Below are 27,080 nucleotides of genomic sequence, written 5' to 3'. Positions count from 1 at the left end.
GACTTGAGGCAAGGAACAGACATAAATTAAGTATAGGGTGTAGTTGTAGAGAGAGTTTAGGCACTTGCACACAGAGGCAACCTTAACCAGCATGGCAAACATTGGGGCTTCCATTCTAATCTGACATGGCAGAAGGAACAATCTCAATGCTTTTTTTAAAATATATATTATTTTTTTTCTCTCAAAAAGAAATGGACATGGACTTATGCAGAGATAGCGTAGACTCCGATTACACTTCCTGCAGCTCAAAGCAATGCGGTTGACACTATGATTAGGGCTATGTTCAGCCAATTCTGAGACATATTTGAAACCCAGAAAGTGCATCTTTAAATAAAAGGGTGGATGAATACTGATTTGAATGGATGAATGTCTGTAGGGAGTGACCGACGACCCCACTCAGTCAAGTGGAATTTAAGATGAAGGCTGAACAGGAAGAGCCGTGATCCCTGTGAATGCGGACTGGTGAAAATGATTGACGCACTCATAAGTAAAACATAAAACTAAAACAACAGATAAACTAAAGCATAACAAGAACACAAGTAAGATAAAGTCAAGCTGGATTCACTGCATTACTCAGAGATGACTGAAGCAAAACCTTTCATACCACACTTTTTTCCTTTTCTAAAAAAAGTAAAAAGTGTAATTGTTTATTGCCAAATAGAACAAGCGTAATTGAACTCAACACTGGCACAGTTCGGGGCTGATCGTCAATGGCAACTAAAGATCTACAGTTAAATAAGTTCTCATTACACCAGTTCCATCTTTCTTTCAAGCTAATTTATGTTTCAGCGATTCTAACACTGACCTGTACTGAGCCCTGTTCCTCCCAAACAGCACCTGCTCTCTGTCTTGGCAGTGGGGGGGTTGGCACAGTTCACGCCATTGACATCAGTGTGGATCAATTGAAATGAAAAGTATTGGCCTTTTGCGTTTTTGGTTTAGCAACAGATCATCAAGTATCACCAAAGACACAAGATTAGCCTGCCTGTGCTAAACAACAACGCAAAATCCCGATATTTCATTTTCAGTTATGAACAACAACAATGCTTTGAGCAGGCACGCTAGCGACTGGTGAGCGACATTGTAACCGAGAGAACGGAAGAGGAGAAGGGACAAAAGAGAAGATTTTGCCGCAAAACTCGCCGGACAGTCCGTCCAACCCTGCCTGTCCTTTCATTACATGTAGTGTGATTTACAGAACGGTGATACATGCCAGCAAACTAGGTGGCGTACAAGGAGGGTTTAGGTTTATGTGCGAGACTAATTAGTCTAAGTGCATATTTCTTTTTTTTCTTACTATTTAGCGTTGTGTGTGTGTGTGGTGCCTCCCATTTGCACTAGACATGCTTTCCAAGTGAGTCCTCCTGGATCAGAAACACAGGCAGGACAGAATGTGCGTCCCGCGCCAGCGTGCGTGCTCCGCCATCCCAGCGTCACTCCGCCTTGCTGTGGTAGTGGTGGTTGTTGTTGAGGATGGCAGCATGGCCGTTCTGCACCTGGCCGTTTTTGGACTTCTCCCTCCTCTCGTGGACCTCGTCCTCCTCCTCGGATTCGGCCTCCTCCCTGTCACTCCGCTCGTCCTCGACGATCTCCTGAGGTGGGAGAGAGAGAGAAGGCGTCAGCATTAGAGAGAGAGAGAGAAGGCGTCAGCATTAGAGAGAGAGAGAGAGAGAGAGAGAGAGAGAGAGAGAGAGAGAGAGAGAGAGGGTGTCAGCATTAGAGAGAGAGAGAGAGAGAGAGAGAGGGCGTCAGCATTAGAGAGGGAGAGAGAGAGAGAGAGAGAGAGAGTCAGCATTAGAGAGAGAGAGAGAGAGAAGGCGTCAGCATTAGAGAGAGAGAGAGAGAGAGAGAGAAGGCATCAGCATTAGAGAGAGAGAGAAAAAGGTGTCATTATTAGAGAGAGAGAGAGAGAGAGAGAGAGAGAGAGAGAGAAGTTGTCGGTATTAGAGTTTAAGAGCTGATCCTGAACATCAGGCTCTCTAAGGTTCTATGGGGGCTCTGAAGAAATGTGCTTACGTTGTTCGGCAGGAACTTGACGACCATGCGCAGTATAAGGGCCGCCCAGAAGATATGCAGGCACTGGAGCACGAACATCAGGCCATTGAAGAAGTAGTATCCAAAGAAGGGGGGGTAGAGGGTGGCTGGGTACACCCACGTAGTGTGTATGATCCTGCAAGGGACCAGCGCAGAACAGAGGCTTCAGTCACAGGCCTTTACACAAAAGACGTTTACAAAAAAAAAAAAACACAAAGGACCTGTATTGTCTCCAGTGCAATGTAAAACACCAGGAAGTGGTGTGTTCCTGTTCGATACGGAAGAGAATCAGGAGTCCCGTATGACAGGAACTTCTCACCAGAAGGGGAGGATGATGAGGCGTGTCACGATGAAGACGCCAGCGAAGAGGGTGAAGATGTAGTTGCAGGTTTTCCTCCAACCCGCATAGTTGAACATCTTGGCCGACTTTAAAAAACAAACAAACAAACAAACCAAATTCAGTTTCATATATTCTCCCCACTAGAGGGCAGTCTCAGGTTCAAACAGTGACCAGAACCAACAGCTGCTGAGTAGGGTGCCTGGGTGTTCGAGTGTCTGTGTGTGTGTGTGTGTGTGTGTGTGGGTGCACGCCGATGTGTGTGTGAGTGTGATGTACCTCCAACAGCCAGTCTGAAGAATCGTGCACTAGCATTATCAGAGTACCAGCCCGAATGTAGTGAACCAGCCAGGAGAAGCCAATCAGAATGATGGTAGCAATATGGTGAATTATCTGCTCTTTAAAATCCTACAAGGATCAGAGAGAGAGAGAGAGAGAGAGAGAGAGAGAGAGAGAGAGAGAGAGAGAGAGAGAGAGAGAGAGAGAGGCATAGACAGACGGGAACATTCATTATAATTTCATTTTTATTTAATTTATTTATGTCCATAAAGGGCAATTAATACCATATAGTGAATAATGTTCTGTCCAAATGAAATATGTTATAGCCTTCTGTGATTCATTGATTCTGTAGATCAATGTCTTACAAATTATTGACTTGGAGTGAGACAATGTGTTTGTCAGGGCTGCTTCACATTTCCTTTAATGTTTCACTTCTTTGTGGATACAACTAGTAACTTAGGCCACAAACAAAAAGCGAAACACACTCGACCAAAACAAAGAAATGTCCTCACCAATTACGTCTTTACAAAACAGACATTTCTCACAAGCTAGCAAAGACATTGTTTTGGATCAGCAACATTAAGCTCAAATCGCCCAACAAACAAGTGGATTTATCCTAACCCTCGGTAATAAGGCCAGTCTGCTGACTGGCTGGTCTGTCTGCCATCTTTCATTAGGCTGTGTTTGTGTACATCCTATTGTTTGTATTTAGTTTTCTTTTTCTGTAACCGTGCTCAGGGATTTCCTTCGGGAGTAACGAAGGGACAGTTTTGGCCAGGCAGGCAGCCAGGTTAGTAGGACTTCCTCAGCGCTTCAGTCACACATTAACTTGGAGATCGGCCCATGACATACACATTAACTTGGAGATCGGCCCATGACACACAGACATTAACACCACAGCCCAAGACAAACACACCAGGCTGGACGCCACATGGCCAACAGAAGTGGCAGCCATCGTAGGTGACGTCCAGCAAGCTCATGCCGTCTGGCCTCACAGCCACTTGGCTCGGACCACCCACCCACCCACACACACACACAAAGCTTCATTGTCAAGACCAGAGGACGCTCTCTACAGCTCGAGGGAATGAAGGAGGAGGTTTGGGTACTGGAGCAAACTAGCCAATTTCACTTTATAATAATAATAATAATGTGATGTTTTAATTGAGCAGATGTGTTCATCTGAAACGACGTACAGGGTGCGATTTGAACCTTTGACGTATTTATCTGCAGCCAAATGAGGTAGCACTGAGGTATATTTATATCTATCCCCACTTACTTTGCGCTTGATGTCGAAGGCCACGCTAAAGAGCAGAGAGATGTAGAAGCCCAGTTCGATCATGTAGTACCAGTACTGCGACGGCAGCAGAGGCTGTAGGGGAGACACAGAGGGAGAGGATGCGTTCAACTGCCAGTGTGTTCGTAAAAAAAAAAAAAGATAATTATGTTTTTATGTAGCAGATGCAATGTATAGTACGGGGGGGGGGATTGGGTGGATTTGAACCTGTGACAAAATGCTAATTAATTTGCTTTAATTAACAAATGTGTATGGTAAAAACATGTTTCTTTGCAATGGCCATGGCGAAACTTTTAATAGAACTGTGACCGTTTCGGCAGGTGTGTGTGTGCGTACCAGGTGTGTGTGTGCGTACCAGGTGTGTGTGTGTGTGCGTACCAGGTGTGTGTGTGTGCGTACCATGTGTGTGTGTGTGCGTACCAGGTGTGTGTGTGTGCGTACCAGGTGTGTGTGCGTACCAGGTGTGTGTGTGTGCGTACCATTTTAGGGAAACCCCTCCACATCTCAGTCATCTCATAGAACCAGGGTTTCTGAGGACAGAAGCACACACACGCCAGATCAGTCCAGAATCTCACTTAACTCAACACAAATGCAGTTACAAACTACACTCATCCAGACCAGAACATTTTTACGAAAGGATGAATGGCAAATGACAAGAGAAATGGTCACAGGATGGTTGAGGTGTGTACAGCGGGTACTCACATCGACCAGGACTGCCAGGCCAGCAAAGAAAGCAAGAAGGTAAAAAGTAAATCTCCAACTGGAAGAGAATATACAGCAAACTCAGAAACACTGTATTAGCAGACAACTATTTTACACTGCAGCAGTCCGCAAGGTCACGACCCCACTACGCAAACAGGCTGCACATAACTACAGCTCAGAGTAAAGCATCAGTTAGTATTACACTGACACCTCAATGCCAGAAAGATGTGGGCGTGGCTTTGTGGGATAGCATCTCTAGCGTTCACATCAGGGCTAGCATCAGAGCTAGCATCTGGGTTAGCATCAGGGCTAGCGTCTGGGTTAGCATCAGGGCTAGCATCAGGGCTGGCGTCTGGGTTACCTAGCCTCGCAGAACTTCTTGAGCTGGCTGGGACGGTCCTGGTTCCTTCGCCGGCGGAACCACCTCTGGACCTGGAGCCCAGTCAGACCAGTCTGTCTGCTGAGGCTCTCTACACAACTCTGAGGGGGAGGGGGGGAGAGGGAGGGAGGTGGGGGGAGAGGGAGGGAGGTGGGGGGAAGAGAGGGAGGGAGGTGGGGGGAAGAGAGGGAGGGAGGTGGGGGGGAGAGAGGGGGGAGAGGGAGGGAGAGGGTGGGAGGTGGGGGGAAGAGAGGGAGGGATGTGGGAGGGAGAGGGAGGGAGGTGGGGGGGAGAGGGAGGGAGGTGGGGGGGAGAGGGAGGGAGGTGGGGGGGAGAGTGAGTGGGAGAGAGAGGGAGGTGGGGGGGAGAAGGACATAGAGGGAGGGAAGGAGAAAAAAAGGGGGGGTGGGGGGAGAAGGGGAGAGGGAGGGAGAGGGAGGAGAGACAAAGGAAGGGTCAACATCCCACGAGAGTCTTGAAAGTAAACAGAATCACCTACACAAGAGAGCCAAACGTTGTGCCCAGCGTGTGTAAGGTATACACTGCGCTGACATGCCAGATTTAGATGCATGAATCTATTCTAAGGAATTTACATTTACATTTAGTCATTTATCAGACGCTCTTATCCAGAGCGACTTACAGTAAGTACAGGGAAATTCCCCCCGAGGCAAGTAGGGTGAAGTGCCTTGCCCAAGGACACAACGTCATTTGGCACAGCCGGTAATCGAACTGGTAACCTTCAGATTACTAGCCCGACTCCCTAACCGCTCAGCCACCTGACTCCCAGGAATGAACGAATGGCCACTTGGGTTGAGTCAGCACAACTGGAGGGATGTTTGTGGTGGTTGTGGTGGGTGGTACCTGTGAGGGCTGCTTTGACGATGAGGAGAAGTAGGCCTCTAGTACGGAGTTGTGGGCCACTCTGGCTCGTACTTTATCCGTTATTCCCAGCAACGAGGCCAGCTGCATGGCCACTGTCCTGGGTGAGGGGAAGAGGAGGAGATAGGAAGAGAGGAGAAGAGAGCAAGAGAGGAGAAGAGAGTAGGAGAAGAGTGATCACCAGATGTAAATAAGATCAATTTCTACAGCCCACGCCACCACTGAGTTCGAGGACCATGCAAATTATGTTTAATCTGGACGATGACTGCAAATTGCCATCTGTCAGAATGCTATTTTACATCATCGCTGGCATAAAGTACACAGTGCAGACGCGTGTTATGTTTTCAACGTGGACGTGATCTAACTTGTAAATGTGCAGGAGCCGGCCACAGCAGTTGGACAGAGATCAGGGGTGTACAGGCAGTGAACCGTGTCTGGCCAGCGACAGAGAAAACGATGACTCACAGACCTCTCAAAAACCTGTCGGATGACCAGGAAGCAGAGCGCGATGGGCAGGATGACCCAGAGGTCTCGTCCTTTCGCGTAGACCTCGCCGTCCCTGTCCTGCAGGTCCTTCCATCCCATACCAGCAGGGAACCACAAGCTGTCCTGCCATACCAGTTCACTCAGCCACGAAAGCATCCTGAGAGAGAGAGGGATGGGGGGAGGGGAGGAGAGAGAAATAGAGAGGGGAGAGAGAAATAGAGAGAAATAGAGAGAGGGGGAGAGGGGAAGGGAGAGAGAAAAGAGAAAAAAAATTGAGACGGTGGAGAGAGAGAGAAGGAGAAAAAGGGTATAAAAAAAAGATCCAGGGACAGAAAAGGGAAAACATGAAATATTTTGTTTGATGTTATTCTTTACAGGGTGACATGAGTCTTTGATGTTGTTTTCTTTGGCATATGCCACACCCACATGATTGCTGAAAGGCTGCCTGGAGATAGAGCATGGGGGTAATATGGTTTGGGACAACAGTAAATAATGGTTTTGGCAGGCAATCTCTTGAAGTGGAAAAATTATCTGGACGTGCAGGTGCATGAATATTTACATAGTCACTCAAACATGCAAACTGATGCTGACTTTTCACACAGTTACCAAACCCGACCTCACAACATCTTGACCCATGGAACAGTTCTCCACGTTGAAGAGCTCACCAAGCTAACGCAGGTGGGAGTCAGGTGGCTGAGCGGTTATGGAATCGGGCTAGTAATCCGAAGGTTGCCAGTTCGATTCCCGGTCATGCAAACTGACGTTGTGTCCTTGGGCAAGGCACTTCACCCTACTTGCCTCGGGGGAATGTCCCTGTACTTACTGTAAGTCGCTCTGGATAAGAGCGTCTGCTAAATGACTAAATGTAAATGTAACGCAAACACCTTCTAGCCATGCTGCTAGCAAACCGTACGACGCTAGCAGAGGATCCTTACAAAATAGCAACAGGATCTGCTGTGAAAGCCAATGAAATGCCTTGTGACATCACCCCTGCTGTCACTAATGGAAGGCCGTGAAAGGGCTTTTCTTAGTAACCTGCGGACATAAGTATTGTCATGAAGGTGTGTGCCTCTCAGCTTACTGTGGCACCTTTGTGTGTGTTGTCACATGATGGGGGAGGGGAGAGGCAGGGTGACAAAGCTACCTGCCAGCTACAGTCCTGAAATAGGGGTCAATGGAATAGAGAGCTTCAGATCCAACTCTAAACATGCCCCTAGACACACTCCTCACTCTGCTACACCAGGGCAGGGAGCAACAAGGAAGGCCGACTCCGACCCAATCAGAGCAGGCGGTTTGTGTCCGTGGGTGCCGCAGATGTAACATCCTGTACTTGATTTGAGACGTAGTTACTGAGGCTGTATATAAGCAGACTTTGACCTGTCTCAGTCACGGTAACCAGTGAGAACAGTAACCAGTAAGAATAGTAGCCGAGGACCAGCAACTTGGTCCTCGGTTTAGTTACGATTCATCCTGAGCAGACAAGACCAAGGTTGAGTAGAACATAAACTCTCAGACAGTTTACAAACTTTATTTTCTTTGTCTGATCACTCAAACTGAGCCACATTTGGCATTATGACAACATCCATGTGTCACCCGATTCACAAACCCATTCTTCAAAACACCTGACACCACAGATGATGTAAGCCTTGTAAAAGCAAAGATTCAGGCCTATTCAACATGAGTCAGAGGAACTTTGTGTCAAGGTGCCCAAAATGTGCCACTTGACACTGGAGGGGAATCTGTGATTTTTGTCACGACAGTTGAACAGAGGGTTTGTCTGACTGTAGTAACTAGAAACTCAAATTCCCAGAAGGCTTTTTGTTCCCATGAGATGTGAGAGCTGTACTAACTGTACTCACCATTAAACCCGATGGCAAAGAACACAAAGCACACTCCTGTTTGTGTCAGATACAAAATGGGAGTACGGTTCGTGAGATCAGAGGGAAGGTCTATAGGTGATGGTATACCTGTAAACTGGGAGGCATGCTTGGTGGGAAAGGTGTGACGTCATTCCTGCCGAGCTGGTGTGTGTGTTGAAGTTCCGTAATATGGATTATAACTGGGCGTTGTTGGCACACACAGCCCAGAGGGACACAGACTAAAAGGGTTTGAAATTTCGATAAATACCTATATAACAGGGTCGGGTTCTGAGCGGTGCTGATTGGAAGGCTGAGTGAATTAAAAATATATTACAAAAATAAAAAACTGAAGGTGAGAAAACAAAAACTAAGTGGGGCATGACTTTAGTTGTGTTCGGAGGAGAAGCGAATTCAGGTCATCAGTCTCGGCACACAGACATGGGTTTTTATGGTACGCTGTTGGCGTAAAGAATTTCAAGAGTGGGTAGATAAACTCGCAACTATGGGAGGCTCCCGGACATAGCGGAATAAAAGGCCTGGCTGTGGAGGAAACGTTTTCCCACAGATTTGCAAAAAAAAACGCAACTGTGTCAAATAGAAAACGTAAAAGGAACCAGGAAGGCCACTTTTTTTATTGCTGCGAAAATGCATTTGAGAGAAACAATGTTGCCTTCATTTCCGGCTTTAACTTTCGGCGGGTTGGGGGGTCTACGCATCGTCGTTTTCTATCGAACAGGATACAGAGTATTTAGTTTCTTTTACATGAAATACTCAAACATGTGATGGTTGAGCCTCAAAGCGTGACCTTCGTTTATCGCGGTACGTTCTTTAACAAACAAACCACGAGATCAGCCCACTGCTCGTGGCCTATATGATTTTCATTCAGTGCAAATTATATTTGAATAATTATTTCATCGTTCGTAACAGTTGCTAGCACCCCACGGTGGATGCGACCACATTTTGAAGTCATAGGCTATACAAACACGTTCATGTGTCCCATTTCTTATGATAACTCACTGTCAACCTACTGGACCTCTGAAACTAATTATAGCGCGAGGTGGGCTAGGAAAGGCTCGTGTGTGAACACTGGTGGATAAGCAGACAAACTGGAGCATAGTATTTAGTCAAATGAATGATCTGCGCATATCGGAGATGACACATTTGACTGGACAATTTTTATTTATTTTGATGTGGCGTAAGCTTATTTTTTTACGGAAATATCTGATAAAACAAGTAACAAACGACAAGTAAATGACGCCAAACTTTTCAAAATAATGATGGTCAGTCAGATGTACATACCTGTCCGTGTTTTTCTCAGGTATGGCACCGCGGTATACCAGATTAATGCCGTTTCTGAAACACCTCCGTACACTCCCTTTGTGTCACTGTTGTGCACCGTCGACGAAGCATCAAAGATCCAACCTGTTGATCGGTGAAAAACGATCTGGATTCCGCTATCAAGGACTGTATGATCCGGTAACTCTGACGCCTAGTCTGTGCATTCTCAAATCAAAAAGGCTTTTCTGTGCTTGATTTCCTGTTAAATTACACGTCTTGGGTAGATGCTCAGTAGGTGCACAAACCCAAAAATATATAGTTTACTTTTATGCCAGCTTTGAAAACTAAATGGCTGTACAGAGAAAAGGCGTCAGCCCGGTTAGTTCAACGGGACTGCGTGTTGGGGATGGTAGGATACTGGGTAGGTAAGGGGCGGGGCGGGGATCTAGCTATTTAAAGTGACGACCTACGGCATGCGAAAAGAGAGTTCGGACATGTTCAAACTCATCTTGCCAAGCCCAAATCACCTTAGTAGAGGTGTGTTTTGGGGGATTTCAAATAAAGCACACACAGTTACTGTATTAGTGTGATTTTAGACGGGCTAACACAACCTTTCCACTGTATTTGAGACTGCAGAGAATTGCAGTTGACGGAGACACGGAATCTTTCTGATTGAACGGTCTCCCGCAGCTATCGCAGTCAGAAAAAACACGTTCAGGTGTGGAGGAAGGCCACAGCTCCAGGCTTCTTCCTATCTAAACTCCTCCAGTTCCTGCTTTTTAGGATGTTCTACAGTGCTTCTTAGATCCTGTAGAGGGCAGCAAACGCCACTGTGTCCTGTAGTATCTTACCTATTCACCAGGATCAAACGAGCTTGAGGTTGCTTGTACCGTTTTGTCCGTTTGTTTTAAACATGTTCCGTAAGGTGCCAAGCAACACCAGGCGTGTCCTAGATATACACTCTCAAAACACAAACACATTTTCTAAATTGTACTTTATTTCATTAAAGACATATTTTTAAAACAGCAATTGTAGAGAATAAATAAAGAAACATTATAATGATTTCCCCCCCATAAGTACATTTATGTAATTAAAAACTCTACAATAAGTGTATCCATGGTCTTGCAGACCACTGGAATCCTAAATTTTCTAAAATAAAAAATTGCCATGTCGCCTCCTTCATCGATTGATTAACAAATAAATTAAACGTAAAAAATCAAGATACAAAATTCCCAGCCCTCCCTCGCACTAAGCCAATACTAAAAGTAGTGGTAGCAGAGAATCTTAAAACTCACAAAGGTTTGTCTCTTTCACTTCATTGAAAACCAAGGTATTTACAAGTGAAAAGAAATGTAGTTCTCTTCCAGCGGAATCACCCCCCCTCCCAATCTCCCCTTTCTTTTAATTTACTTTTAAATAATAAACTAACTCTACATAACAATTTTACCAATGGTATAATCATACAGAATAGTATTTTCTTTTTTTTTTCTTCAATAAAGTTACCATCCCTCTTTCCTATCCTCATACCTTATTTGCTTTTGTTTTATGGACCACAAATCACACTATACAGTAAAACCCTGTTTTTAGTAGAATAAAACCAGTGATATGCTTCTTCATGTAGACCTTGGTGGCTGGCAGTAGAAGAGATGTATATGTACATAATCGGACGGTATCCAGCTATAGAGTATAGGGACACCAGAGTCACCAACACATCTGGCGTTGTTGTTATTTTTGCAGATACATACAATATATTCCTTTATTTTTTTCCCCGTGTGTGAAGTGTTGTTGCTGTGCTATATGGTTGGCGATACAACCAAAAGGCTGGGACATCCCAAGTGGTTTTCTTGATTGAATTCTTACACGTTTTCCCTGAGAGGAAAGAGAGAAGAAATCAAGAGAAGGTGATTATTTCGTCCTCCGAAACGCCAGGTTCCATAAATAACCAAAACAGAAAAGCTCTTGATAACTGTGTTAGATAGAGCTGCATAACCCATGTCTAACACTCTCATAGACGCCTTCGTGTTTATTTTTTATTTTTAGCTTTGTTATACAAGCACTGCCTGGAGTCCCATGCAACTCACACGGTTAAAACCATACTGTTGCTGGTGTGTGCACGTCCTAGCACCAGATACGATTCTCGTCTCGTTGTGGCAGGCATATAAATATATTGAGAACATGCACAATAGGAATTCTGGGTATAATCAATCGTTATTATTTTTTTTAGCCATCGCGGTGCTCGAATGTCACTAGACGACCCTCTTATGCACCAAACCATGGGGTTAAAGATCTCATGTTGCCTGGGCGGTCCAAATAATCCTATAAAATGATCCAGTACTGTGTGCGTAAGGTCGCATACAGCTAAACGTCTGTGTTGGGGTTGGTTAGCATGGCTGGTATAAGTCGTTGGTGACCCAGAATTCCTAGAGAGGAATGAGGTTCCTCAGTCAACAGAACGCGTCACAACCCAGGGATCCTCAGAACCTTCTGAACAAGGTTAGAGTTTCAGACTTCGCACGTCCAATACTTTCATTTGGATCTACAGACACAGACAAGTACACACACACACAGCTGACACACACACACGCTCAAACACACAAGCACACACCTTCACGCAAACACACACCCACGTATAAATATACAGATCTTATCACCCACTCACTGGGGCACACATTATGCACAGTGAAACCAAACAGAGTTCAAGCACAAGGTCAAAGTCACTTGGATTAAATTACAGCTGAACAGAAACCTTGCACTCACCGAAACTAAAACACCAAACCAACTAAACATGGGGGATATGTAAGAATGATAATCATGACAAACAACGAAAAATAAACTAATCAAACAAAAAATCCTCCAAAGGAAATATAGAATTAGATTTATCGTCTATTGTTACTGTTGCTCTGGGCAGCGGAATATTTATCAACGAGGCAAAAAGAATGTCATGATAATCAATTGCTTACAAAATCTGTGGTATATTGACAGTTACTGATCAGTGTTTGCAAGGATAAAACCAGGACAAATAAAAGAGGAAACACAACGCACCAAACACAGTTCATGGTCGCCACAGCAACTCGCCATGCATTAGAGCATGGGGAATCAAGGCAACGGCCCAAAATAAAATTGCTAATGGCAACCACCACAGGCAATATCGCCACAGCAACCAACACAGGCCAATTAACTTACAACTGTGAGAGGAAGGGGGGGAGGATTTAGCGGTTGCTAGGCAACCGTAGCCATAGCGATGCGGTCTCCAGGATATATGTATGGACGGGAAAGTCTTGAGATGTTTTGATGTTTTTTTTCAGGAAAATGACACATGACACATCACAAAAACAATAAATGAAAAGTAAAAAATTAAATTAATGACGAATAATTTCTGTCTGCAACCCTATCATAGAACACTTGACGCTAAACAAACAGTATACGAATTACGTCAATCTTAAACATCCTGTCTCTAGTAATTACACAAGGTGCCTGATTCTAGCTCTAACCTATTTCCATCATGGGTGACTCACTTGTTTATTTCCACCTGACAGAAAGATGATGCAACATCACCCCGGGACTAACCCTCCACTCCCTCCATAGCCAATCCATTCACACACCCATCACCCGGCTTGTCACCCCCCTCCTTCCCTCCCTCCCCCTCCCTGGCCCTCCCTCTCCCCCCTGTTCCTCCTGGTACTCACCCCCCTCTGCGGTTTCAGATGCCCCTAATAGGGCCGGTTGGCATCCTTAGGCCTCTTCAGCTGCACCTTCAGTCTCTTCATGCCTATCTGAAAGCCGTTCATGGCTTGGATGGCGGTCTGGGCGCTGGACGGGTTGTCGAAACTCACGAAACCTGACGGAGCCACACAACGACAAGAAGATACACGGATCAGGAAGCGTAGAGAAAAACATCCGGACGTTCTGACACCGGGAGCGAGGTTCCAGGCACAGTCCTCGCCTCTCCTCGTCGCTCGTCACTCACCGAAGCACTTGCTCTGATTGGTGGCGCGGTCGACGAAGACCTTGGCGGAGATGACGTTGCCGAAGGGCAGGAACATCTGGAGCATCTCCGAGTCTGTGAACTCCTGGGGCAGGTGGTAGATGAAGATGTTACAGCCCTCTGGACCTGGGGAGAGGGGAGGGGAGGAGGAACAGAGGGGAAGGGAGGATAGGGGAGGCGACAGGACAGGAAAAGAAAGGTGAAAAGTTAGAAACTTCTCACAATGTTCAACAGGGATCGGTTATCCACTTCTTGAAGTGTACAAATAATAAATACATGAAATCAGTCCAGTAAAAGACCTTGACGTTTACCAGAGTGAGTCTAGGAGGAGGAGAGGAGGATGCAAGGAGAGGGGAGGAGGAGGAGTGGTGAGGGCAAGAAGAGAAGAGGACAGGAGAGGAGAGAGAAGAGGAGAGAGGAGAGAAGGAGGAGGGGAGAGGAGAAGAAAGGAGGAGGGGAGACGAGGAGGAGGGGAGACGAGGGGAGAGGAGTAGGAGGGGAGAGGAGGAAGAGGGGAGAGGAGGAGGAGGGGAGACGAGGGGAGAGGAGAAGGAGGGGAGAGGAGAGAAAAGAGGAGAGAGGAGAAGAGAGGAGGAGGGGAGAGGAGAAGAGAAGAGAGAAGGAGGAGGGGAGAGGAGAGAGGAGAGAGAAGAGGAGAGGAGGTGGAGGGGAGAGGAGGGGACAGGAGAGGAGGAGTGCTCACCTTCTCTCTGCTGCAGCTGTTGTGGCTGCTGGTGCTGCTGGGCCACCAGGGCTGGCTGGTGCGGGAACGGCTGGCCCACCAGCCCATACGCTGCAGGGTAGGTAGCTGTGGGCGGGCGACAACATGTTAACATACAGGACCAGCAGGAGAGAGAGAGAGAGAGAGAGAGAGAGAGGGAGAGAGAGATACAAAGAGAAAAGGGTTAACATTGAGAACTAGTGAGAGAGAGACAGGGAGAGACTTCAGACTCCAAAGTCCGATCGACAGATTACAGACTCTGCCAGTACATTCTCCAGTAATGCCCTCAGTAGAGCGGTAACCTGATAACCAGACAGGTGTCTGTGAGCGTCTCCCCGCTTCAGAACAGACCCACGGAGGAGGCAGACCCAGGAGGGGGGAGAGAGACCAGGCTGCAGTCTCACCTGTGTAGTGCTGCATGCCTGTATAAGCCTGCTGGAGGGGATCCAGGACAGGACTCTGGGCTGGGGGGAAACACATAACATGTATGTTCACACGCAAAAACAAACCGTTTCAATCACGCAATAAGCACGTTGGGTGTTATTTTCCTGCGTGCAGTGAAACGAGCAGGGTACCTTGGTAAGAGTGAACCCCATTGGTGTAAAGGGCTTCGGGCGCTGACTGTCCATTGGGTGGCGCTGGGACGGTGGGGTAGCTGTTGACAGCGATTGGTGGAGGCAGGGCAGGCACTGGGGGGGCCGCGATGGCGGGCGGGGTGCTGGTCCCTGGAGATATTGTCCAACCGACACAGGGACAGGGATGCAAACAGGCATAAATACACTGGAAGAGGAGAGCGGCAGGATGAGAGCACTAGGTGGTCGTGGGGAGGGTGGGGGGAGGGAGATGGGTGGGGGAGGGAGGGAGGGAGATGGGTGGGGGGAGGGAGGGGGAGGGTGGGTGGGTGGGGGGAGGGAAATGGGTGGGGGGAGGGAGGGGGAGGGTGGGTGGTTGGGGGGAGATGGGTGGGGGGAGGGGAGGGGGAGAGGTTCTGGATTGCTCTCATTACCGCAAAGACTGCGGCCTGTGTTCAGAAGGGTTTTATTACTTTTATTACTTATAATATTGTTTTTATTGATTTTATGTAAAGCACTTTGAGCTGCAATTCTTGTATGAAATGTGCTATATAAATAAAGTCTTATTATTATTATGTAGGAAGGCAGGAAGGGGTAGTCCTTACCTGAGGAGGGGGTGAGGGTTGGGGGTAAGGAGGGGGGAGAAGGGTGAGTGGGGAAGGGGCGTAAGACGATACTTCCGTAAGGAGGGGAAGAGGGGGGTGTGGTGAGGGAGTGAGCTGGGGTGGGGAGGGATGTAGGAAGGCAGGAAGGGGTAGTCCTTACCTGAGGAGGGGGTGAGGGTTGGGGTGAGGGGGGTGAGGTGAGGGAGTGGGGGGGGGTGAGGTGAGGGAGTGGGGGGGGGGTGAGGTGAGGGAGTGGGGGGGGTGAGGGGGGTGAGGTGAGGGAGTGGGGGGGGGGGTGAAGCAGAGGTAGGCCTTACCTGAGGAGGGAGCGAGGGAGGCGATGATGCTGCTGGGGGTGAGGGCGGCCAGTTGCTGCATCTGCACAGCCGCTACCGTGGCAACAGGAGACAGATAGGCGGACTGGGCGACCAAGGACTGCTGCTGTACCAACTAGAGGAGAGGAGGAGGAGAATGAAGGAGAGGTTAGGACAGAAAGGAACAGACAGAGGGAGGGCGAGAGGGAGAAAGAGATCAGATCATCCATTTGTTCTTGAAGAACACAGACCACCAGGAGGACTTGTATACTGTGATCGTGTGTGTGTGTGGGGGGGGGGGGTATTAGGAGGGGGTATTAGGAGGCGTCGGGGGAGGCAGGGGGCAGACTCACAGCCTGCGTGTAGGCGTTGTAAGCCCCGAGGTGCAGGGTCATCGGGCTGATGACCCCCAGCTGGGACGCAACCTGCTGCATGCGACGGATCCCTCTCTCCTTCTCCGAGTCTGCAAACTTCACCACCAGACTGGAGGAGGCTCCCTGTGGAGGGGGAGGAGGGGGGAGCGGGGAGGGGCAAGAGATAAAGGGAAGAAAAGGCGTGGAGAGAGAGGAAGAGAGGAACGGACGGAAAGAGGGAGAGAGAGGAAGGGTGGGAGGGGTGGAGACAGCGATGGAGAGAGAGGGAGAGGTGGTGTGGGTGGAGGGAGGGAGGGAGACAGAGTGATGGAGAGAGAAGGAGAGGTGGAGAGGGGTGAAGGTTTATTAGGATGAAGAAGAGAGGACAGGAGACTAGGTAACCTATAACACAGACGAGACGTTCCACCACAGCTCTGCTCTGCCGAGATACGTGTGTGTGTGTGTGCGTGTGGGAGATGTGTGTGTGTGTGTGGGAGATGTGTGTGTGTGTGGGAGATGTGTGTGTGTGTAGGAGATGTGTGTATGCAGGAGAGGTGTCTGTGTGTGTGCGCGTGTGGGAGACGTGCATGAGGGAGATGTGTGTGTGTGTGTGTGTGTGTAGGAGATGTGTGTATGCAGGAGAGATGTCTGTGTGTGTGTGGAGGAGAGCTGTCTGTGTGTGGCAGGGTTAAACTGTAGATGAGTCATGCGTGAGTAAGTGTCTAAATGAGGATTTAAGGTGTGTGAGTGTGAATGTGTGTGTGTGTGTGTGTGTCAGTCTATGGACTGTGTGTACATGTGTGTTTGTGGTGTGTGTCTGGTTTGACTGACCGGGAGGGTGCGACTCCCATGCAGAGCGCTGATGGCTGCCTGGGCCTCTGAGTTGCTCTGGTACTTCACGAACGCACACCCTACAGAACACAACACACCATCATCAGACCTGACACACACACACACCCTACGGAACACAACAAACCATCATCAGACCTGACACACACACACACACACACCCTACAGAACACAACAAACCATCATCAGACCTGACACACACACACACACACACACACACACCCTACGGAACACAACAAACCATCATCAGACCTGACACACACACACACACACACGCCCTACGGAACACAACAAACCATCATCAGACCTGACACACACACACACACAGACACAGACACACACCATCATCAGACCTGACACACACAGTCTACGGAACACAACACACATGATCATCCAAACTGACAAACGCCCTACAGAACTCAACACACAAGATCATCAGACCTGACATACATACACACGCTTGCACGCACGCACACACACACACACACACACGCACACACACACACACACACACACACACACGTAGCCTTCTACAAGACAGCACTGTAACCCAGGCCTGTGCCCTATATAAATACATTAAGAATCATCTTACATCCCACACATGGCCAGCTCTGGCTACATCATTAACTGTGGTCCACAGGATTCACAGCTCCATCACTCACAGCTCATAAAGCATGTAGCGCGTCATTAGCTCTGACCCATAAAGCCTGCAGCATCATTAGTCATGCCCCATACAACAAAACAGAGGATATTTAGCGCTGGTGTTCACGGTGCGTGGGCGCAGCCGTGTGACGTACGCATGCCCGTTGTTGACCCCGCCGATGAGTCCGATCCTGATTGGACGGCTGCGGCTGTCTGTGATTTGACGGGCCAGTCGGGACGGGTTCTAAGGGGGGGAGGGGGGGGGGGGTTGGGGATGTAGGGACGCCAGAACCATTGCTGTTTCAGTGGCTCTGAGTGACATGCTTTGAGTCGACGGTTGATCATGTGGATGTTTTGTCATCCAAGTTTGAAGACAGCGCTAGTGTCTTCACCACTGGGTTGTGTGCAGGTAGGTTTTTATCTATTTATTTGGGCCAAACAACCAAAACTATGCCCCTATATCTAATGTAAGAGGAGTAAAACTGGACTGTGTCTTAACCCTTGTGTTATCTTCGGGTCATTCTGACCCATCAGTCATTGTGACCCACCGTCGTATTGCGACAACTTTACCGCATTTCAAAAACAAAGTGAAGCATTTTCTTTTAACCGTCGGGCTGTCTCAGACCCCCCACATCGCGAAGGTTAAAAGAAAATGCTTTTTATTTGTTTTTGTATCAGGTCAAATTGGGTAAACACAACGATGTGCCCCGAAGACAGGGTTAATATATACTGTGTCCAAATATGGTGGAATTTCAGTTATTTCACTCTGTTAAATCAGCAAGAATGGTTGAAGTTAAATATTAGATTTTTAAATTTTACCAGGAGAACAACCAATCAGACCACATCTTACATTTAGTCATTTAGTCATCTTGACCCTGACTTATCAACATATGACTACCAAATGTGACAGTAGGTCAAACAATGAGGTGTGAGACTCATCAAGCAGAGACTGTCCAGCAACTCCAGTCTTCAGCATATGAGAGGTGTCGGGGTAGGGCTGTCCGCCAGCTTAAACACCACAAACACCCGGAGAGAGACCGGCTCTGCAGACAAGAGAGGTGACCCGATGTTACCTTTGCTGGTTCCGTCTGGCCCGCGGAGAACCGTGCACTCCTCGATGCTGCCGAACGCCTCGAACATCTTCCTCACGTCCGTGTCTGACTGCTGCTTGCCCAACATGCCCACAAACAACTTCCTGTCTTCTAAGGTGAAGGGTAGAGAGGGGGCAAGACGAGGAGGAGGAGGGGGAGGAGGGGGTAGGAGCAGGGGGGGAGACAGGAGGAGGAGGGGGGGGGAGACAGGAGGAGGAGGAGGGGGGGAGACAGGAGGAGGAGGGGGGGGAGACAGGAGGAGGGGGGGGGGACAGGAGGAGTGGGGGGGGAGTGGGGGAGGAGGAGGGGGGGAGACAGGAGGAGTGGGGGGAGTGGGGGAGGAGGAGGGGGGAGACAGGAGGAGGAGGGGGGGGAGACAGGAGGAGGAGGGGGGGAGACAGGAGGAGGGGGGGGAGACAGGAGGAGGAGGGGGGAGACGGGGAGCGATGCAGGAGATGCAGAACGGGAGGGAGGAATGGAGCGGAGAGGATGGATAGGTGAAGGAAATCCACCCGGATGAGGGAAAAGGATAAGAGGTTCAAAAAGGTTATGATTCTTATTTAATCAACCCCAGATAAACACGTTGACACATTAAACATTTCACAAACCCTTCCCTCATTATCGCATACATTTGTATGTTTCTGCCTTTGTAGTCATTCCCATTGTGTGATTTCTGCCGTTCCAATATTGGCCACCAGGGGGCAGCACCAGGAACATAGAGCAGAGAGCATCTGGCTGTGACGCTTGTCAGCCTCTATACAGCCTGACAGGCAGCGCCATGACAACACCAATCAAAATCAGTCTCATGTTTCCGGTCGTCGCTCACAAAGGCGTCTGATTGGTTATTGGGGGTAGGGCAAGACGTGACAGAGGGGGGTGCGGTATATATAGAACTGCTATAACAGGTGTTTGGGCAAGTGTAGGGCCAGGTGGATTCGCTTGTTTTTTTTTACAAATCAAACTTGAGGTTGATTGTGTGGGGGCCGGTTGTGTGGAAAAGGTGTTTGAACAGTATTCTCCCCCCCATTTTCTTCAATTATTGTTTGAACAGGTGTGTGTGTGTGAGAGAGATATAGAGACATAGAGACAGAGAGTGTGTGTTTGTGTGTATTATGTGTGTGTGTGTTACAGGTGTCTCTTACCCCCCCTGCCTTCACTGTCTGCTGGCTTCACCTGGATCGGACGATTCATCTGCAATGAAAATCACAATAAGAATATTTCAAATGACAAAACATTCCAGGTGGTAAAACAAGATAATGATAGGTACAGCATGCCTGTCTGAGAGCTAACAGGTACATAGTCAAAGTCAAAGTCTGATTTAATTATAAAGAATATTTAAAAACAATGTTTGCCTTAAGTGCTGCACAATCAAATTAGACAAAGCCATAAAACATGACAAGGCAAACACTAAAGATCAGTTTGACAAAACCGGAAGACAAAGAGAGGCAACTCTCATGGTGAGTTAAAAGGAACGAGGAGGTGTTTGAAGACGGGATGTAAAAACAGGAAGTGTCGGAGCCAGCCTGACATTCTAGCCAGACCTTCTCCTTCCAGAGTCTGCGGGGCTACAACACCAAGAGCACCATCACCCCTGTGCTTCAACCGTGACCTGTGCACGTCCAGAAGCTACAGCACAGTGGACCTGAGTGACCTTGGAGGGTTGTGTTTAAGATCAGAGAGACGGAGAGAACTCATTCCATGATTTGTAGGCAAACAATAAAACATTTAAATCGATCCTGAAACGTCCAGGGAGCCGGGGAAGGGAAGCTCGGGTCTGTGTGCTGGACACAGAACATGTCTTGTTCTTCATCTTTCTCTGTCTATTCTCTGACTCTCTCTGACTCTCTCTGACTCTCTGACTCTCTCTCTCTCTCTCTCTCTCTCTCTCTCTCTCTCTCTCTCTCTCTCTTCTCTGTCTCTTCTCTGTCTCTCTCTCTCTCTCTCTGTCTCTGTCTCTGTCTCTGTCTCTGTCTCTGTCTCTCTCTCTCTCTCTCCTTCCCTCCTTCCCTTCATATCTACTAGACTGGCTCTGTGGGTGGTCCTGTCACACTTTGTCTTCCGCCCCAACTGTCTCTTTTTACATTTCCCTCCCTCTCTCCCTCTCTCCCTCTCTCCCTCTCTCCCTCTCTCCCTCTCTCCCTCTCTCCCTCTCTCTCTCCCTCCCTCCCTCCCTCCCTCTCTCCCTCTCTCCCTCTCTCCGTCTCTCTTTCTGAAGCACCCTTATCTAAAACCAGGAAAAGCACACACCCACGCAGGATTGGGGAAGTGATAAGATTAAGAATGCTCGCCGGCTAATCTGGATTACAGAAGCACACAGGATTAGAATGAGCGAGAGATTCTGAGCCTGAGAGAGAAAGAGAGAGACAGAGAGAGAGAGAGAACGAAGGGAAGAGATAGGTAGGATGAATAAAAACAGAGAAACTGAGATGAGAGTGACTGAAAGTATTGGGCGACCTTTAGCGCTTCACAAGCATCAGATCGCAGGGAACGTCTTTTCCACCTCTCAACAGTTGTCTTCTATTATTTGTCACAATCCGTATTACACTGAATACGCCACTGGCCTGGTGAGCATGGGGGAAGGGGGGAGGGGAAGGTAGAAGAAAGGAGAGGGAGGGAGGAAAGGAGATAAGGAGGGCTTGAGAAGGAGGGAGGGATGAAGGGAGGCGGGGAGGAGGAGGGGGGGGAGTGGGTTTTAATGAAGGTCTTAATTATGGAGCCGGTGACATTTAAGCCAGCCAATGATCCCAAGGATCTGATTGATTAGCTGTGATCGGTCACCGAAAGACAGTATTGATCAGAGACGAGATGGGGCCTCCTGCAAACCCCCAGCATGCACAAACACCTCCTCCCTCCCTCTCTCCTCCTCCTCTCCAGCTCCTCCTCCCTCCCTCTCTCCTCCTCCTCTCCAGCTCCTCCTCCCTCCCTCTCTCCTCCTCCTCCTTCTCCACCTCCTCCATCTCCTCCCACTCCCCCCACCTTCCTTCTGCATCTTTCTACCCCTCCTCCTCCCCTCATCCTCCTGCCCTCATACTCCTCCCCCTCCCTCTCCTTCACCTCCTCTCCCCAGCTGCAGATCCTGTGTCTTCACATAGAGAGTCTCCCATTGATTACACCAATTAAGAAGCTGACAGACTGAGAGGTTGACGAGAAGCCTGTCAACCATGCTTGAAATCACTCAACAGACATGTTCCTGCATGCTACAGTCTGTTCTTACAGCCAGTACATGGAACGAGAAGGATATTCTGAATCTAAATTAGGAGATTTAGATTTAGGGATTTTATAAAACTCCTCAAAAGAATCCTAGAATCAACCAATTAATAAAATCTAGAACAAAAAGAGACAAATTCAAACGTAACACAATTGCACGTGAATACTCTCCTTGTCGTGGATGAACAAGGACCTAACAGGGTGCCTGGACAAAAAAGATCTGCCAGTCGTCTCCCCCTCCACCCCTGAGCGGGGCTATCAGCATCCCAGTTCAGGAAGAGCCACCGCCGTGTCGATAAGGGAGCAGATGGCGGAGGAGATTGGTATTAGAATATCCAAGAGAGGGACTCGTAGAAGGGGAGGCCATCAAGGCTGCGACGCCACTCCAGATCGGCACGGCAACCAGCCCTGCTCCCTCTGACGAAAGCCCGCCCCACCCCCCACCCCCCTCCCTCTCCTCCCCCCGCTACTCTCTCTCTCTCGCATAGCGGTCGCCATGGCAACCCCGCGACGAGATCCACAGCAGGTAAACAAGGTTGCCCCGAACAACGTGTGGAGGAGAGAGAGAGAGAGAGAGAGAGAGAGAGAGAGAGAGAGAGACAGGATGAAGGAGAGGGAAAGAGAGAGAGAGAGAGAGAGACAGGATGAAGGAGAGGGAAAGAGAGAGAGAGAGAGAGACAGGATGAAGGAGAGGGAAAGAGAGAGAGAGAGAGAGACAGGATGAAGGAGAGGGAAAGAGAGAGAGAGAGACAGGATGAAGGAGAGGGAAAGAGAGAGAGAGAGAGAGACAGGATGAAGGAGAGGGAAAACAAATGGAGGAGGATGTGGAGGAGCTTCTAGGTTGAGAGGTAGCGGGATTTTATGTGTGTGTGTGTCCGTGAGAGAAACAAAGAAGAAAAACTACCACCTCCCAAGAGCTGTGTGAATACTCTGCTGCACTGGGACCATCTGATCTACACTGGGACCATCTGATCTACACTGGGACCATCTGATCTACACTGGGACCATCTGATCTACACTGGGACCATCTGATCTACACTGGGACCATCTGATCTACACTGGGACCATCTGATCTACACTGGGACCATCTGATCTACACTGGGACCATCTGATCTACACTGGGACCAGCTACAATCCAGCTACAATCCAGCTACAATGGGACCATCAGCTACAAATATCTGTTGGGTGTTCAGACTGTACACAACATAGCCCAACCCCCCCCCCCACACACACACTTTCTCCCCCATCTTCATTTTGGTATCACAGCAGAAGCAGCCCACTTTAATGCTTGACATACAAACCAAACACAGAGAGCGCTCACAGACTCTGTCCACACAGACACTCCCTGGTTCTGGCAACCTTGCATGTGTACTCACTCTCTTGTTCACATGGACGTGAACACACACACACACACACACACAGGGGTAATCTTTCCCTCTGTGATGCCAGGGGGAGGATTTCACTGGGATTAGGAGATATTAAAGCCATAGATTATCCAATCAAATCACAGTGGAAAAAAAAAACCCTCCCCCATGCCTGACCCCAGTCTCCTGTTCCCCCAGGCGCCCACCCCCATAAACACATAAACCAGGAGAAATATGCTAGCAGGGAGAGAGAGGGAGGCTAGGAGGAGGAAGGGTGACTGGACGGGGTGGTTTAATCACGGTTTTCTCTCTTCTTCTTGCCCTCTTTGAGACAGAGAACGGCTCGTAATCTCCTCCGTCTCGTCGCTGGTGGCCCTCATATCGCTGGAGATACGAGGGTGATACCTTTCTGTCGTCTGTTTGCTCTCTAAATCCACTCGGCCCGTCTGCCAGAGACGCAGACACTGTGAACAGTAGATGCATCAACAAGGGCCCTCTCTGGATCTTTACAGAGCATTTAAAGGAGGGAGGCAGAGAGGAGGGAGGGAGGGAGGCAGAAAGGAGGGAGGGAGGCAGAGAGGAGGGAGGGAGGCAGAGAGGAGGGAGGGAGGCAGAAAGGAGGGAGGGAGGCAGAGAGGAGGGAGGGAGGCAGAGAGGGAAAGTGGAAGCAGAGGGAGGGAGAGAGGAGGAGGGGGGGGGGCACAAAGACAATTTTCCCTTTTCGCCTCCGCTCCATCACACAGCGCTGGTCATTGCATCGCGCCGTAACCTAGCAACCTGGCATCCCTCGTCCCCCGCCGTCTCTAGGCAACGAGACCTGCGACCATAATCAACCTGCCATCCCATCCCCCATCCCCCTCTCTTCTGCTTCTCCCTCCTCATCACACACAGACACACTAACATCAAGACACTCACTTAAATAAATACACCTGCTCTCCCAGGACCCGCAGACACACAGGTGGAAACAGATGAAATCAGACAGAGATAGAAAGACGTTGAAAATGCAATCAGACAGATAAACAAGAGAGAGAGAGAGAGAGAGAGAGAGAGAGAGAGAGAGAGAGAGAGAGAGAGAGAGAGAGAGAGAGAGAGAGAGAGAGAGTGTGACGCGCAGAACGCAAAGATAGAAACAGATCAGTAAATGCTGGCCCAAAAAAATAAATACAAACCAAATGCGCTCAAAGACACAGTTACAGTCTAGCTACACAACACATGCTTTGGTCTCACTCTTGCTCTCTTTGTCTCTGTCTCTCTATCTGTCTCTCTCTCTGTCTCTCTATCTGTCTCTCTCTCTGTCTCTCTCTCAGTCTCTCTCTCTGTCTCTCTGTCTCTGTCTGTCTCTCTCTCTCTTTCTCTGTCTCTCTCTTTGTCTCTCTCTCTGTCTCTCTCTCTGTCTCTCTCTCTCTGTCTCTCTCTCTCTGTCTCTCTCTCTCTGTCTCTCTCTCTCTGTCTCTCTCTCTCTGTCTCTCTCTCTCTGTCTCTGTCTCTCTCTCTCTGTCTCTCTCTCTGTCTCTCTCTCTCTCTCTGTCTGTCTCCATCTCTCTTAAACACAAACACACACAAAGCCTGGTCAGATTTTCTGTCCATCGGTTACTGAATCAATTCTCCCCAGAGAGACAGACATGTTCACACTTGTACAGGCTGGTAATGTGGGATCAATGAACCTGTCTCCAGTGTGTCCGCTTGGCTACCTAGCCTAGCCTGTCTCCAACCCTGGACGCTCTCCAGGGTGGGGTCAGGTAGTAGGGCCATGGTTCTTCATGATGCGGGTAGATAACAAATCGTTTCTCAGAAGGTACAATCCTAACATTTACAAATGGGCTCCTTGTAGGCTGTCATTGTATTTATTTATTGCTATTAAGGCTTGATATATATTCCTGTCATGTGATGTTTGTTCAGTTGGTTTTAGAATAAAATCATGAAGGGATTTTAGTTTTCCTGGTAGTAGTAAAGTGTCCTAGTTTTGTGTGTGTGGTTTAATTCCACCAAAGTGCAATATATATAGAGAGATGCATCATGGCTATCAGATTAATCAGTAGTGCTACTGGATTCAGAACCCTGATGAGTTGTATCAACATCCCTCTCTTCACACACACACACACACGCACACACACACACACACACTGACTAACACGCAATGACAAACACACATTCTGTGGCACCCCCACCCCCTCCCAAACACACACCATCTTTCTCAGTAACAGATGTCTGTATTTAAGCTGATAAACGTACTGCCTCAGTGCCCCCTTATCCAAGCCCCCCCAAACACTCACACACACTCGCACACTCACACACACACACAGCCACCCGCTGCTCATTATGTCAAACTTTCATTCATTTCTTCACCCCCTCCCCCCCTCCTCCTCTCGTCACCCCCTCCCCCTCTCTTCATTTATCCAATTTCTCCCCAATTCACACCCATTTACTCCCCCCCCCCACTCTCTCCCCCTCTTCACCCCTTCACCCCCATGTAAACACAATCTACATTCATCATCTCTCCGGTCCCCTCAGACCGGCGTCTCCACGGTGAGTGCTTCAGCGTCTCCAGACACGCTGACAGACATCTACATATGCAGATGCTCACTCACACGCTCGTCTCTGGTGGGCGTGTGGAGCACACGCGTGTGCGTGTGCGGCGCAGCACACGCCCCTCTGACAGACTGACAGGAGGAGACGCCGCTCCTCTCCTCCGCTAACCCTCTCTCTCTGTCTCTCTCTCCCTCTCTCTCTCTCTGTCTCTCTCTCCCTCTCTCTCTCTCTCTCTCTGTCTCTCTCTCTCTCCCTCTCTCTCTCCCCCTCTCTCTCTCTCTCTCTCTCTCTCTCTCTCTCTCTCTCTCTCTGTCTCTCTCTCCCTCTCTCTCTGTTTCTCTCTGTCTCTCCCTCTCTCCCTCTGCCGATATACACACACGTACATTAAACATTACACAAACTACACCCAAACACATCACACATACACACACCTTACACACACATTGCGCGTTACACACACAGGCATACACACTTTACACACACACACACGTACAAACGCTCTGTAATAAATAAATAAATGTTGTACACATGCACTCATTATTATCGTTGACGATTGTCAGAATCCCCGCATCTGTCTGGACGGAGGCTAACTCGTTAGCGCCGAGCAAATGTCAGGCTTAATCAGACGCCCCAACAAAAGACCATGTCTTTCTGCTCCCAAGCAGGAAGCAAAAGACCCAGGAGAAAGAAAAGCTTCTCTCTACAAAGATGTCAAAGCTGCCTCAAGATCTCTGATTGTGTTCCTCTCTGGTATGAGCACACCCCCCCCCCCCACCGTCCACCCCAACACACACACACACACACACACACTCCATCCCCCTCTTCATGTCACCACGCACCTGCCCTCCCCTCCCCCACAACACATCATGTACTGACACAACCCCACTCCCAGAATATCCCACTCTCGTTGATTCCCCTCAAACATCTCCTACAAATATAACCCTGATCCCAACAGGGATTTCATTTTTTTTTTTACATTGCAGAAATGTGTCCCTAAACATGAAGATGTTATTCTGAGGCAGATTCTAATGAACTCCCTCCACCGTTGTTTTATTCAGGTTGAGACTCCAGTGAAGCGGAGATGAATTATCATCCTGAATAACCAGATGAGGGCATCAGGCTGCAGGCCTGGATCAGCAGGGAAGGCTAAGTAAACCACACCAGCCTGCTCAGAGCTCACCACGGCAACGACCAGATTTAACAGGAAGTGATGACCGGGGGCAGAGAGAGAGGAAGTTTGGTATTGAGACGCTGTCCCGCATGATACAGGTTTTGGGGCGTGGAGAAGGAGGCGAGGTGGTTTGGAGAGAGAAGGTTGTGC

General features: G+C 48.7%; 2 protein-coding genes across 4 annotated transcripts in view; both read right to left on the bottom strand.

Annotated features, from left to right (window-relative positions):
- Nucleotides 1-164: 164 nt before the first annotated feature.
- On the bottom strand, nucleotides 165-10,172 carry cers2a (ceramide synthase 2a). The gene is made up of 11 exons (XM_062486884.1): nucleotides 9,549-10,172; nucleotides 6,374-6,547; nucleotides 5,887-6,004; nucleotides 5,008-5,126; nucleotides 4,647-4,704; nucleotides 4,424-4,474; nucleotides 3,927-4,019; nucleotides 2,651-2,779; nucleotides 2,354-2,460; nucleotides 2,017-2,170; nucleotides 165-1,592 (listed from the first exon to the last, which is right to left on the bottom strand). Exons 2-11 carry the CDS (start codon nucleotides 6,544-6,546, stop codon nucleotides 1,434-1,436), a joined length of 1,161 nt encoding a protein of 386 aa, XP_062342868.1. The 5' UTR covers nucleotide 6,547; nucleotides 9,549-10,172; the 3' UTR covers nucleotides 165-1,433.
- A 344-nt stretch (nucleotides 10,173-10,516) lies between these two features.
- celf3a (cugbp, Elav-like family member 3a) overlaps nucleotides 10,517-27,080 on the bottom strand; it is a 25,117-nt gene continuing 8,553 nt past the window's right edge. The window contains exons 4-15 of one of the 3 annotated variants that reach the window (XR_009927987.1): nucleotides 19,802-19,850; nucleotides 18,642-18,770; nucleotides 16,909-16,988; nucleotides 16,078-16,221; nucleotides 15,721-15,860; nucleotides 14,809-14,969; nucleotides 14,638-14,697; nucleotides 14,216-14,320; nucleotides 13,495-13,638; nucleotides 13,214-13,365; nucleotides 12,711-12,804; nucleotides 10,517-11,396 (exon numbers count right to left, since the gene is read on the bottom strand). Coding sequence is in view for 2 of the 3 variants with exons in the window: in XM_062446118.1 (XP_062302102.1) it covers nucleotides 13,238-13,365; nucleotides 13,495-13,638; nucleotides 14,216-14,320; nucleotides 14,638-14,697; nucleotides 14,809-14,969; nucleotides 15,721-15,860; nucleotides 16,078-16,221; nucleotides 16,909-16,988; nucleotides 18,642-18,770; nucleotides 19,802-19,850 (1,140 nt within the window). In the remaining variant the exon portion in view is untranslated. The remainder of the gene's footprint in view (nucleotides 11,397-12,710; nucleotides 12,805-13,213; nucleotides 13,366-13,494; nucleotides 13,639-14,215; nucleotides 14,321-14,637; nucleotides 14,698-14,808; nucleotides 14,970-15,720; nucleotides 15,861-16,077; nucleotides 16,222-16,908; nucleotides 16,989-18,641; nucleotides 18,771-19,801; nucleotides 19,851-27,080) is intronic. The other 2 variants (XM_062446118.1, XM_062446119.1) reach the window with 2 other exon arrangements.

Source organism: Osmerus eperlanus, chromosome 20 (assembly GCF_963692335.1).
Source record: "Osmerus eperlanus chromosome 20, fOsmEpe2.1, whole genome shotgun sequence".
NCBI lineage: Eukaryota > Metazoa > Chordata > Actinopteri > Osmeriformes > Osmeridae > Osmerus > Osmerus eperlanus.
The sequence above is the reverse complement of the archived record's forward strand: the minus strand, read 5'-3'. Positions and strand labels throughout refer to the sequence as shown.